This window comes from Chionomys nivalis, chromosome 26, assembly GCF_950005125.1.
Source record: "Chionomys nivalis chromosome 26, mChiNiv1.1, whole genome shotgun sequence".
NCBI lineage: Eukaryota > Metazoa > Chordata > Mammalia > Rodentia > Cricetidae > Chionomys > Chionomys nivalis.
Window position 1 is genome coordinate 27,871,039 of NC_080111.1, and position 13,687 is coordinate 27,884,725.

Sequence of the window (13,687 nt, forward strand, 5' to 3'; positions counted from 1 at the left end):
AAGCATCTGTAATCCTAGCACTTGCAGAGGCGGGGGGGTCTCAGCTATATATTAAGTTGAAAAATTCAGCATGTCAATATAAGATCCCATCCCCCTCACAAAAAAAAAAAAAAGACTAGGAAGATGAAGGCTACTTAGAAAGATGGGATGACTCACATAATAAACATTGTTCCTCTGTTAATGTTTAGGTGCCTTGAACAGGGAGTTGCAGACATAGACATAAAATTTCCAGGGATCCAGTACAGACATTGGCAAACAAATAAATGGCTCTGGGTGGGGCCATAACATGACCTTTTAAAAAGGAACAACTATTAGAAAAATATCTTGGGTGTAAGGGAAGTGGTATGTAGAAAAATCAAGAAAGGAAAACTTTATTGATGAAGCTAAGCTTGCCTATCTAATGAAAAACTGTTTACTGTGGTATCAAGCATATACCTTCTCTCCATTCTTCTTGACTAATGCGGAGGCAGGATTTCTGGTTGACTGTCCACTACACAGGAACTAGGGGGCAGAAAGTAGCCAGGGCACAACGTTCATAGGAAACCTGAGTGGTGTTCTGATGTCTTTGCTTACAGCTTGAATGAGCAACGCACTAGGGGCACAATGACGCGAAATCGTAATGATGACAAAAGTTGCAATCCCGCTTCACTATGGACATTCCGGCTGATCACTGCTCTCTTAGCAGCAAAGAATAGACGAGAAGACGTAAGCAGTCCAGGTACGATGCTCAATCGCCAGGCCATGGAAATAACCAGATATCAGTGGGTGGTTCTCGGGATGCATTGCTAGTCCTCATGCCTTGCTGTTTCCACGGCTACTACTTTTAGAAGCTCTTAAGTTATCTACTACAGTGTCCATATGGGAACTTGATTTAGTGACACCCTATACTAAGGAGGAAAACTGCTATCTTTTCCATATTAAAATCAAGCATACCCTCCACAGGATGAAATTCCAATGTATGGTACTATATCAGTGAACTGTGAAAACGTGCTAAGCGAAAGAAGCCAAATACGATGTCATTCCACTTGACAAGAAACACAGTACCTAGCGGAGGCTGACTCATGGGCACAGAAAGCAGAATCACGGTTATGAAGGGTGAGGAAAAGGGAGAATGGTAGTTATTACCTAACTGTTTGAGATGGCGGGAAGTTCTGGGAAGGGACAGAGGTAATTATTGCAAAACAATGAATCTACTCAATAATGCCGCTGTCCTATCAATCTAAAATTGGCGAGTTCTGTGTAATGTGCATTTTAAATATAGTTTTAAAAATCAAAGCAGACAGTATCTCTTTCACCATTACCAAAGTGGAAAAACAAAAATCTCCCACAGAATTTCTCCACGATGACAGGAACCAGAACGACCTGTTCCGCTCACAGTGTCTCACAACTGACTGTGCACAAATGTGTGTACGTAAGTGAATGCCTGCCTGCAAGAAAAAGGCTCTCCTCAGCAGTCACTACACCTTCTGCATAGTTCCAGAGTTACTTTCTGAGAGGACACATAGTGCGGACTGCAGGGGAAATGGTAACGCTTCCCCAGAGCCTTCTATCTCCCCTCTTCTTTCTGCAAGCTTCTCCCAGTGTCTTAGACACAGTGTATAGATAATAAATGTTGGCGTGACAGAGACAGGAGAGGGATACTGCAACACAATGTCGAATTACCGCTCTACTAGTCCCCTTCTTAAAATTATTTTTGGCAGATGCACCGTTCCTTCTGTCACAGGATGAGAAAATAAATTTCCCAGCTTACACAAAGTGAAGGTAAAAATATAAATAGCTAGAACATACCACTCTCAGGAAAAGTCAGAGCAAGCAGTGCATCGTCTCAATAGAATTAGGTGAAAACAACAGTTCATGTTTCCACTTACTTTTTGGAAAATAATAAGTGACCAAAACACAAGAAGATTCCAACACTCCTTTGAACAAAATCCAAATATTCATTCCTAGAAATCAAAGTCCAGTTTTACACTTAAATTTGAATAAGCACAGAAGCTCCTCCTCCAATAAATCACTTACTGTGAATCCTAAATTCCATCGATGTTTTTCCCAATTAGCTGATTCTTAGACTGTTTCGTATCACAAAATTAGATAAAACTAGTTTCTGGCCAAGATGCAAGTTACTGACAATTAGGCCAATGGATATTCACTGACTGCAGCATGCACAGTTCAAGTGAATTCCTATGTTGAAGCATTCAAAGTAAAATATTTTAAAGCAAAATATCAAACACTGACATCCTTAATATTTAGCACCTTCAAGAAAGGTGGACCCAGACAAATTCACAGGATCATCTAATTATTAGTCTCAATGTGAACAATATAAAAATATATCCTTCAGCTTCAAACCCCTCACTACTTAACACTACTCCTCAGTCAAGGAAACAAGTAGAAATTCATCCTCTGTCAAGGTTTATATCCCAACCTGGTTCTTCATCTTCTCCCTGAGCAGGCAAGTCTGATTTTGGATGGAGTAGCCTGTCTACTACCCCAGCCTCTCAACATGCAGGGGTTCTCCATCCGCGTCTACAATGGAAACAACCCACTAGCAGAGCCAGCACTTCCAGCAGAACTGCATGGAGAAATACCACTTCTATGCAGGAAACCAGAACCACTATAGATATAGTGATGCTAAATGACAGCGCCCTGACCTCTACTCGCAACATGCTTGAACCAGGTGCATTCAGGACTCAAGGAGGGGAGAGGGTGAGCAGAGAAAAAGCTGCGGATCTCTAACATAGTAGAGATATCAATTCCACTCAGGTCCAAGGCAGCTGAATTCACAGCCATCAGTTAACCCGGAGGAAAAGTGGTCTTCCGTCCTTCAGTCGCCTGACTCAGAGGGCATTCAGCCGAGCATAACCAGGCAAAACAATCAGCAAGGGCTCTTTAAGCTATATAAAAAAAAAAAAAAAAAAAAAAAAAAAGACGAGTTTCCAAGAAATCCGACTCAGCTCTGGCAAAGAAGCAGTCACTGAACATTTTCTTCATCTTATCTCTGCCACTGGTGTTTACAAACTACAAGCAATAGCCTCGGGAGCCTCCGGAGACTCCCTGAGTAACCCCCCATCAGATCCTTAATTTAAATTACCCTTTATCAATCTCTGGCGGTCCTGGCAGTTAAATAGAGGTGGGGAGTAAAATGACATGCATAAAATGAATCCTTTTCAAGTTGTAAATGAGTGAGTCAGGATTCAGACTTGCCGAGATGCTCCAAATAAAAACCCTTGCTAGGATTCCAGGCATGCTCCGTCTTACCGTTTTGCGGTTGTCTCTCTCAAGCTGGATTCACCTGGAACTCTTTAACATATCTCTAGCAATGTGCTTGCACCAGGCCAGCCTCACACAGCAACTGAATTCACATCTTTCTGCACTAGCAAGCTGAAATGGTACGGCCGTACTACAACCAAGAGAGGGGGAAGCATAAGCAGGGGGGAAAAAATCCAGAAATCACTCAGAGAAGCTGATCTCAGTGGAGCAGAACCAAAAAATGATTTCAGAAGAGCACAAAGGACATGCTAATGTTCAGTATCAGAAGCTTTCACAGTTCAATTTTTCCCTAAAATAATCTATTTTTTTCCTCCAAACACGATGGACTTGCCTGTGGAGTTCCCAGGAAGGCAGAGTAACCGCGCTCTGCAGCAGCTTTGCAGCCAAGGGAAGCATGCATATGCTATCCAGGCAATTCACAACACACTGTCTCTCCAGAAAGCTATTGATTTGCAATGCAGGGCTGCTTCAAAAGCATATGGAATAGAAGCCAAACAGCTAATGGTGATTGCAAAGGAGGAAACACATTTAATCAAGAGATGCACCTTATCATGCTCAATTCAATTTTTTTAAAAGCACTAGAGGAAGCCAGTAAGTGTCCTGAGTGACAATCCCATTAAATAATAATCTGAGGTCCTATAAAAGGCCAAGTTTAGGCTACTATCGGCAATGTTGCAAACGCTTGGAAAATGGTTTAATGTGTCTATATGCATACATTTGTCATATGTAAATGAGGCATAATGAGAACTCTAAAATTACCATGCCTCAAATACATGAGGTTAAAAAAAAAAAATAATCACACAGGTGTGGCATTTACTGAACCCAAGTGAGAGAATGCATAGCTATGAGCTTGAAGAATTACTGTGGGCTTAGGACCCACAACACCCTCAAAAAGAAAATGCCAACACAAACCAGAGTACACAATCTTGAAGTAAATTGTGCCAAGTCATGCCAGAAGGTGCTGGGTGGCAAAGGAGTACGAAACTGCTACTCTCTTAGCGCCCCCTACAGGAGAGAGGCTGATCTATCCCTCATATTTGTTTTAGGGTTTGCTATGCCTGAAAACAGGCCACCAAGGTTAAAAATTAAAGTGCAACAAAATTGGAAAATAATTCGCACAAGCAATTTTAAAGTGGCATGGCAATCTCACTTCATAAACGTTAGTTGCATGATGAATATAGTCATGAGAGACGGTAACCACTATGCTAATGGGGAGAGGGCCGTATCCCAAAGCTCTGGTCTTGAGTCTGTGTGTGGCCAGAGGCTGAGAAAGAACAATCTGCCCATCACATCCCCGCTGATCCAAATGAACTACCTTGCCTTCCTGCTACTTCACCCTCATCATTCTGAATGACTCAGAAATAATGACCTTGATTTTTGTCTGCAACACAAAAGAAAAGTCCTTGCAAAATCCTACCCAAATCAAACAAATCAACAGAAACAAAAAAAAACACTGTTAAAATAAAAATATTATGTACTTCCTTCTTTACCCAGCTAAGAAATAAGTTATAAACGTGTGTGTGTGTGTGTGTGTGTGTGTGTGTGCATTTGCATTTCAGAAGTCAGGCTCAAATGTCATTCTTTAGAAGCCATCAACCTTATTTCCCACGGACCTGGAACTCACAAATAGTCTACACTGCCTCCCCGTGCCAGGGGTTATGAGAATGTATGCCGTGCATGGCATTTTACATGGGTTCTAGGATTAGATTCAGGCCCCCATGTTTGCATGGTGATGTGGGAGTCCCCTCTGTGTGCTGTGATTACCATTAATGATTAAAGAAACTGTTTTGGACCTATAGCAGGGCAGAACTTAGCTAGGTGGGGGAAAACTAAACTGAATGCTGGGAGGAAGAAGGAGGAGTGAGGAGAAGCCATGGAGCCGCTGCCTAGAGACAGACATGGTAGAACTTTGCCAGTAGGCGACGAGCCTTGTGGTAAAATACAAAACACTGGAAATGGATTAATTGTAGATATAATAGCTAGCTAGCAATACGCTTAAGTGATTGGCCAAACAGTGCTTTAAATAATATAGTTCCTGTTTGATTATTTCAGGGCAGAGCAGCCAGGAACCAACAAGCGGCAAATACTTTAGGGCAGAATTGGCTCCCCAGCCCAAACTGTCGCCTTAATATCAGAACACTCTAGAACAGACTCTAAGTCCAAAATGTCTTTTAAGACTTGAGATTCTGTATGGAATTGCTCATCCCTCCTACCCAAAAAAACACTCTCTTTTGCAAAGCCAATGTCGCTTTGTATTTGAATCACTTAGGATTTAATTATATGCTGTTTCATAAAATGCTCTTTTATTATTGGTATCATCCCTATTTTAAAGTCCTTGAGTACAAACCATGCAATCACTGGCTTTTTTCATTCCCCTTTAACACACAGCGAGGCATCTATAAAATATTGACTATATCCTTAAAATAACTAATCAATTTCCCAATTCTATGTTTGGGTCCTAAAATTATCTTAGGCAAACTCCCTTCCCACATTCAGTGCTGCCTGAAATAATCCATGATTCAAGTCAGCTTGGTCACTTCACCATAATAATTCCTATGGTTTATTTTTCCTGAAACTGTTTGTGAAATATTCTTGTTTACTAAGGTTTACAAAATAAAGGGCTGATGAAAAAACTCTCCTTTATTCGTTTAGTTATTTATTCCACAAGCATGCATATAAATTATGTTCTCTACAGCCAAGGAGTAAATGAGTGATTGGAAATAAAGAGCCTACTACGCACAAGGACGTGAATACACTCTAACACTAGAAGAAGACATATAAACACATGGCATGCAAGGCATGAGACTATAATTATCAAATTTATGTTTGTGAGAAATTACATTTGCAACAAGATCAGATTAGATCTAACTCAGAAATAAACTTTAGACAATACTTTCCAGCACTTAACAAAATCTAGCAGAAGATGAAGCTAAAGAAATAAACCAAATTATTCTAATGTGATAAAATAAGTATGGTGCTGGTGTGTTAGGACAGGGCCCCACTATGTAGCCCAGGATGGCCCTCAGCGGCCTATGCAGATGTGACTTACGCAAACACTTAATCCTCATGTGCCAGCCTCCTGAGTGCCAGACACAAGCATCCCTGACGAAGCAGGTTTTCGACAGCACGTGTTAGGGTACAAGTAACCTCCTTTCGGTAGCGCAGAACAGACTCCACAGAGGAAGTAACGTAAATCTGAGGGTCAGGAAGACAAGGGCATGTGAGGGACAGCTTGCAGCCTCAGGTGGAAGCTGGCTGCAGAGATAGCCAAGCACAGTGGGGGAAACTATTCAAGCTGAGTGCCAGAAGGTTCCATGCCAGAGCATAAAGGACCATGGAAAGCACAACAAGAATTTAGGCATTTTACCCCATGTGAAGTTGCCATGGAATCCAAAAAAGAAGTCCTATGGGACAAGGCAAGAGGCGGGCTGCGTGGGGGTTTTCATTGTTCAACAAGGAAATGCTGTAGAAAATGAACCTAAACAAGGAGGGAAGGGGGAACACTCAGGAAGCAAATGTTTAGACAAGACCTTAAAGAAGGCAATGGAATTAGGGAAGGGAGATTACCTGAAGACTGAATGGACAGGAGACCAAGCAAAAAGGGGGAGCCCTAGCACAGCTCCACACTTCTGGTATAACGAGGAGGAAGAGGATCATAAACAAAGACAGACAGAGAGGAAAGGCAGCTGCAGGGGCGGAAGCTGCACTTTGGCGCATGCATATGTGCATGCTCAACCGCGTGCTGCCTTTTACACACCTGGGTCAGAACTTCCTAATATCTGACTCAACCAGGACGCTAGTCCACCGGATTTCTTGAGGGTATCTTCTGCGGGGGTAGGGGGGTGGGGGGGATGGGGTGGTGTTTGGAGGGAGGGAGAAGGCAGGACAAAGAAGAGGAAACATCAAAGAAAAATCTGGCCACAGATAAAATGCTTGTACCCAACCTTGCTCCACCTGAAACTCGAAGATAAGCCATTTATGGCCCCAGGCAGGCAGGCGGCAGTCATTGACTGGACCTGGAGAGCAAGGGCTCCAGGCAGGGCTGGTCCCCTCTGACAGTGCAGAACTGAGAGGTACTTGTAGAGCCTGCTGGGTTCTGCTCAGTCAGGGTGCTGTTCTTTGTTTCCTCAATGCTTACACCTGCTACAGCCATGTTCCTCTTTGCTCCATCTACCATGGTCTTGCCCAGCAATCCCCAGGTCATTCAGCTGACCCCGGCTTTATACAGCTCTCCACCAACCTCCTCAGTGTAGTCTCGCCCTTCACTCGCTGGTTCTATACACTAATGTGTCTCATTTGTTTATCTTCCCACAAACCACGCTATAAACCCCTCCGGAGCAGGGGCTTCTCTGCATTAGTCCTGGATCTCCCCCAGCACCTACATAAACAGGGACTGGTGACATGAATAGGGGCTGCTGACAGGAGTTCAAACTAAGTCTGTGGGTCCGTGTAGAAAGGAAATGAATAAAGAGCTTGGAGACTGTGTGGAAAGAAAAATGTGGTGTCAGCTGAGCGGTGGTGGCACATGCCTTTAATCCCAGCAATTGGAAGGCAGATGCAGACAGATCTCTGTGAGTTGAAGGCCAGCCTGGCCTACAAGAGCTAGTTCCAGGATAGGCTGCAAAGCTACACAGAGAAAGCCTGTTTCGAAAAACAGAAAGAAAAAAAAAAGGAAGGGAGGGAGGGAAGGAGGGAGGGAGGGAGAAAGAGAAAGAAAAACATAGTGTCAACTATAGTGGTTGACCATAAAATAGTAGTAAAGACCATGCTGGGGGGCAATACATCAGGAAATGAATCATTGTATTCATGCACTGAGGAATATCTTCATGAGGGACAGTGACATGTATCTGAAACCTCACTAGAACATAGTAGACGCTACAAAGAAGTTTGAGATTCAAAGAAAAAAAAAAGACAATAACTCTTGCAAACAAACATCTCATTGGATTTGAGGAACAATGGAAAATAAGACTGACATATAAGAAGGCATCTATGTAAATTCATTTCTGCAAGGAAAAGAAAGTTAATCCCCTGAAATGCTTACCCTTACACGAGACGGATTTTTTCAGTTCTGGAATGTATCTTGAGCACCTTCATTTTGAAGACGAGATTATAAACAGTCTTCATATTGCTTTAGCTGGCGATGGGATCCAGCTGAACACTAGGGAAGCACATCCAGCTTCCCCGTGCACATGTAGGGCCAAGCGGACCCTGCTCTCAATAACCCCATGTCTAAGCACTTCCCTGCTTCACTCAAGACTCCTTCTTCCTTGTCCCGAAGACATCCCTACACGCCCCTTCTGACAGCTCCACTCTCTGTCTCAGGGAAGCTTTTCTTCGCCATCTTTCATTGGGAAAATGTCACAGCTAGAGGGTAGGTGTGACTCTTCAAGGTGGAGCTGGGGACAGACATGAAAGCCTGTAGTCTATCCTACCAGCTTTGTAGGTGTTCTTGTCTATCCAGACATCCTGGTTGCACGTCACATGACCTGGAGCTAGTCCAGACACTGCAGAGGGGTGGAGCATAAGGAAGAAACAAGAAAGAAAGAGACCAATGGAAGACAGGAATAGAAGACTGCATTAAAAAATATAAAGGAGGGGCTGGAGAGATGGCTCAGAGGTTAAGAGCACTGACTGCTCTTCCAGAGGTCCTGAGTTCAATTCCCAGCAACCACATGGTGGCTCACAGCCATCTATGGTGAGATCTGGTGCCCTCTTCTGGCAAGCATACATGGAAGGAATGTTGTATACATAATAAATAAATAAATTTTAAAAAATATATATATATAAAGGAAAAGACAACAATCAACTAAGAAAACGGTGTAAAGACCGCGAGTGTACCAGAAAAGGCTACGTGATGCATTATAATGCTGCAATTCTATGAATTAATTTCATTAAACCTATATGAGAAACACTTCAGTATTATTTTGAAAGTTGATAAAAGATGGGTATTCCTCAAAAGAAGACGGTTATCAAATGACTACAATCCCACATGGCCCTGGCAATTGTTATGATTAAGCATTTACAATGACATGCTCATTATATGGACTGATTTTTAGATGTTGGTGTTATTTTATCAAACCTAAACATAACTTTTAGGAAACCTGAGAATTGTACAACTCAGTTCTTCTACATCAATGACTCTCGGTACCCACAGTTCCTATACTTGGGCAAAACCTTCCTCAAAACCCTGAAGCTCTGGAGTAGCTGCAGCTAACTGTTGAAAAGCCATCATCCCATAGCTGCACTCAAAGTGTCCTTAGGTCACGGTGCCATTTCAGGGAAACATCGGGATTGTTCACTTAGTCGTTTCTGAGTGTCCTCTGGACTCTGGAGGGAATCAAGTATGACCAGTTTTATCAGTGAACACCCCTCACTCTAGCAAGACTTGAAAAAATTGTTCTTGGAAAACTTTTTCAGTCTGTTAAACTGCACCTAACAAAGGAGCTAAGGAAGGAAGATTTAGGGCCCTCTCAGAATCCGTGCACTTCGAGCAGGAAACGAAACAGTCCTGGCAAACACACGGCGTCCCTATATTCTTTTTTCTTTTTTTTTTTTTAAATTTAACAATTATGTAACTTTTTAACTGATGATTTATGTAGTATATAGGTATGTGGTGCAGAGTGATGTTAGGGTTTATGAACAATTTGTAAAAACATTCAATCAAGCCAAATAACACGTCTATCACTTCAAATGAGGAACACTGGGGGTAAATATAAGCAGCTAACAAATGTTACAGAAACTACAAAAGTGAAGTTGGTCTGTTGCCTCAATGCTGGCCTCTAAAGGCCACTGGCCGTGGTAGCAACAGGACTCTTGCAAAAGTCACAGACGTGCTCTAGAGACATGTGGAGGATGTAAAGAAAAAGCTAAGGAGATGTTTATAGTGAACTATGTTTTGTGTTCCTCACCCCTAAGATATTTCTCTCCTTCTATTATTTTACCAGTCATTTACTCAGTTTTGAATTCCACATCGTGGAGGTAAAGCTGAATGGGGCACCCCTGCTGCTCTCACAAACACTCAGTGAATACAACGAATAAAACAACTCCCATAGACCTCATAACAGACGATACTTTGAGAGTTCAGGCTAAGGGAGGTTTCAGAGAAATGGACCGAGCAACACTGGCCTGCGTCCAGCTTAGGTAATCAAAGTCTGAATACCAGAATCACAAAGAACTCAGTGGGTAAGATGGTGTGAGGTGGGAGCTGCATATCCAAACACTAGCAGATCACACTTAACACAACAACAGTTATCTCTATCTGGACGCAAGCTGATAGCACAACAGCGAGGCTCTGTGGCTCAAAGCCTCATAGACAATGGCTCTTTGAGACTCTGGTGGAAGAGTGTTTGGATGGACTCCAGGCTCTCCAAGCACACTGCCTACCTACATGGGTTTTTTCCTAGTTGCCCCAGATGCAGACAACAAGGCTTTCCCCAATGTGTTAAAGAAAACTTAACTTTAGCAACGGTTGCTGAAGCTTGACTCAAAGACTTTGGAAGCCATCTTTCCTTCTCTAGTCCTCTCTCCAGCAGGGACTCTAATTCAGAAAACGTTTATGGTTTCACTTACCAAAATGGGAAAGTCAAATCAATTAGGTTGGCTCTGTGGACCCACTGCTAAAGCAGGCACCTCTTTAATTAATGCCCCACTCATCCAAGAAGATTCAACTCCTAGAAAACATAGCATTGCTTGCAAACATATCCCATCAACACCAAACTTCCTACGGGCAAGGAGTAAACAAACCACAGCTGCAACTGGACCACCCGACAACTTCAAGGGACCATAGCAGTGCAGAGCCACTGTGCTCCAAAAAATAAATCCTGCCTGGCACACCAAAGTGAGGTGATTCACCTTCGAAATCCTAAGAGATAAAACAAGTTCAATGAGAGGAGAAAAAAAAAAAGAGGCAACCTCATCAACGAACCCACATAAACAGGCACACTGGAGCACCAACTCAACATACTCTCAGACAAAACAGTCAGGTGAAGAAAGAAAGATCAAGAATGAAACAAAGATGAGCTCCTACCAAAGGCCTTCAGCAAGATACAGTACTTATGGAAATAATACAAATTCCTACACTTTAGAAGGTTCTCGTAAGACTAAGGAACAACAATGCTCAATAAACCAGGGGTTTTCAACACTAACGATCATATATATTTAGGAGTCACCAGGCACTAAACTCTTAGGCACCACAGACGTCCTGCCTCTTGGAGCTTACGCTCCGGCATGCAATGTGGTGCCTGTGTTAGCGCTCCTGCTTCAGTTCAGCCCACACACGCCTTCTGTAGGCGCTAAAGGCCTCCCAGGCTCATTTCCCAGTCACTACTCAACTCCCTCAGTTTCTACTGATTACTCCCCAACATCTTTGTCCCACTGCTATTGTACATTCCTTTCACATTATGTCAAGAAATTGAAAACCTTTTAGAAAACCTAAGTCTATCTCTAGGGGCTTTCTTGATACGTGCTTCAATTTCCTTGAACTTAAGATGGAAATGTCTATCGATAATTCAATATTAAGTTTATACTTTCTCTCCCTTCCTTCTGTCTTTTTCTCAGCCTTCTATTTCCCCATTGTAACTAACTACAAAGCTCCAGTGTGTAAGATTCAAGTCAGAACTGAAAACCTAGAGTTTATAGAGTTTGAGACCAGCCTGGTTCATACATTGAGCTCCAGGACAGCCAGGACTATAGAGAGGGACCCTGTCTCCACCCAGTCCCCCTACATACACACACACTACAAACAAGAGGTAAAACTTACATTTTCCAATAGGAAAATCAGATACACAGCATATTCACAGCTGAGTACTTACCACAAAATACTTTCAACGAGAGAACATTAAAAAATAATAGCTCATCAAGAATTAATTTCACTAATAACGGTCAAGTAACTTTTCAAATAAACGGTTTTAAATTGACAGGCACACATTTCTCAGAAAAGGAAAAGGGGGGGGGTGGTATTTTAATTCTATTGGGACCAATCAGAAAGCAAGACTCTGTCTTCTGAGACAGTCCTAAACAAAACATTCTGTCTAAGCACAGCAGGATTAAAATAACAAGGCATTGTTTTTTAATGCATACTCAGGTAACTGGCTTCCCACTAAAGCCATGGGAAGCATCCATGATGCATAGATCACTGCAGAAACAGAATCTCCCCACATGGATTAAATCTCAATGAGGAAGACCCACCGCAATGATGACCTTCCTCTCATGGACGAAAATGTTCTACTCTTTAGTAGTACAAGCAAGCTACTTCAACTAGGAACCAGCATTTTCATGGTAGATAGATCTCATTTGTGTACTATCATTCCAACTAATAGGAAATGAAAATAACAACAGAAGCATTAGTAAAAGATAATTATTGGTAGAACAACATACATAGACACAGGTAAAATGTCCCTACCCCAAGACTCTGCAGAAATTTTCTCCAAGACAGAGCTCTGCAGTTGGCTTTTTTTTTTTTTAAACTCTTTGGAGCATCACTACTCGGCTCCCAAATAAATACATGGAGACTTAATCTGGTTTATGAATGTCTGGCCTTAGCTTGACTTGTTTCTAGCCAGCTTTTCTAACTTAAATTATCCTATTTCTCTTTAAGTTTCGCATCTTATTTTTTTTTACCTTTCTTATTCTATATATTTCTTCTGTTCTTACTACGTGGCTAGCCCTTGGTATCTTCCTCTTCTCTTCTTCTCATTCCTCTTCCCTCCCCTAGCTTTCTCCTCCTGTATATGCTTTCTACACGCCAGCCCCGCCTATTTCTCTCTCCTGCCTACCTAATGGCCATTCAGCTCTTTATCAGAGCACTCAGGTGTTTTAGACAGGTAAAGTAACCTTTTCACAGAGTTAAACAGATGCAACAACACGGCTGCATCGCTAAAGCAATGTTGCGCAGTGTGAATGAATGGGACACATTGGCAACTGTCCCACAGCAGCGCCTTCACTGAAAAGGAAAACACACAGTGTGTGGGCAATAAATGTAAATTAGCCTAACCCTGCCCATGGGGACACGCATGAAGTGGCGTGTGTCAACTAATTTTCAGTCCCTGCTTAAGCTTGTCTTCACAAAAGCATATGGCAAGTCCATAAAAATGCTTCTTCCACAGCAATTAGTGCTTGAGAAATAATGACTGATTCTTTTAACCATATTTAAGCATCTCAAAAGAATTAAAATACTTGCACCAACTTTATTTCTGACTAGAAATCCTCTCTAATGGATTTACACTGAAATTATTTCTAGGTTTATAGAAAATCTCACGCAGGGCTGTTCGGCTTTATAGCAGCCCAAAGACACCATCTAACATCTGAAAACCTAGAAGAAGAAAGCACCGCAGTGACAATGGGATCTGACACCCTATAAAAAGAAAGACTGCGGCACCGCAGAGAAGAGAATGAGCTCTAACTCGTTCAGTGACAGCTTTCTCCT

General features: G+C 42.3%; 1 protein-coding gene across 5 annotated transcripts in view; it reads right to left on the reverse strand.

Annotated features, from left to right (window-relative positions):
• Positions 1-13,687, reverse strand: part of Cdk14 (cyclin dependent kinase 14) — a 617,691-nt gene that overhangs the window by 417,046 nt on the left and 186,958 nt on the right. Inside the window, exon 1 of one of the 5 annotated variants that reach the window (XM_057758885.1) lies at positions 3,596-3,707. The exons of 3 other annotated variants lie outside the window; for them this stretch is intronic. In XM_057758885.1, coding sequence (XP_057614868.1) covers positions 3,596-3,664 — 69 coding nt within the window. In that variant the 5' untranslated portion in view covers positions 3,665-3,707. Of the gene's footprint in view, positions 1-3,252; positions 3,519-3,595; positions 3,708-13,687 lie in introns of those variants that run through there. One more of the 5 variants, XM_057758886.1, reaches the window with a different exon arrangement.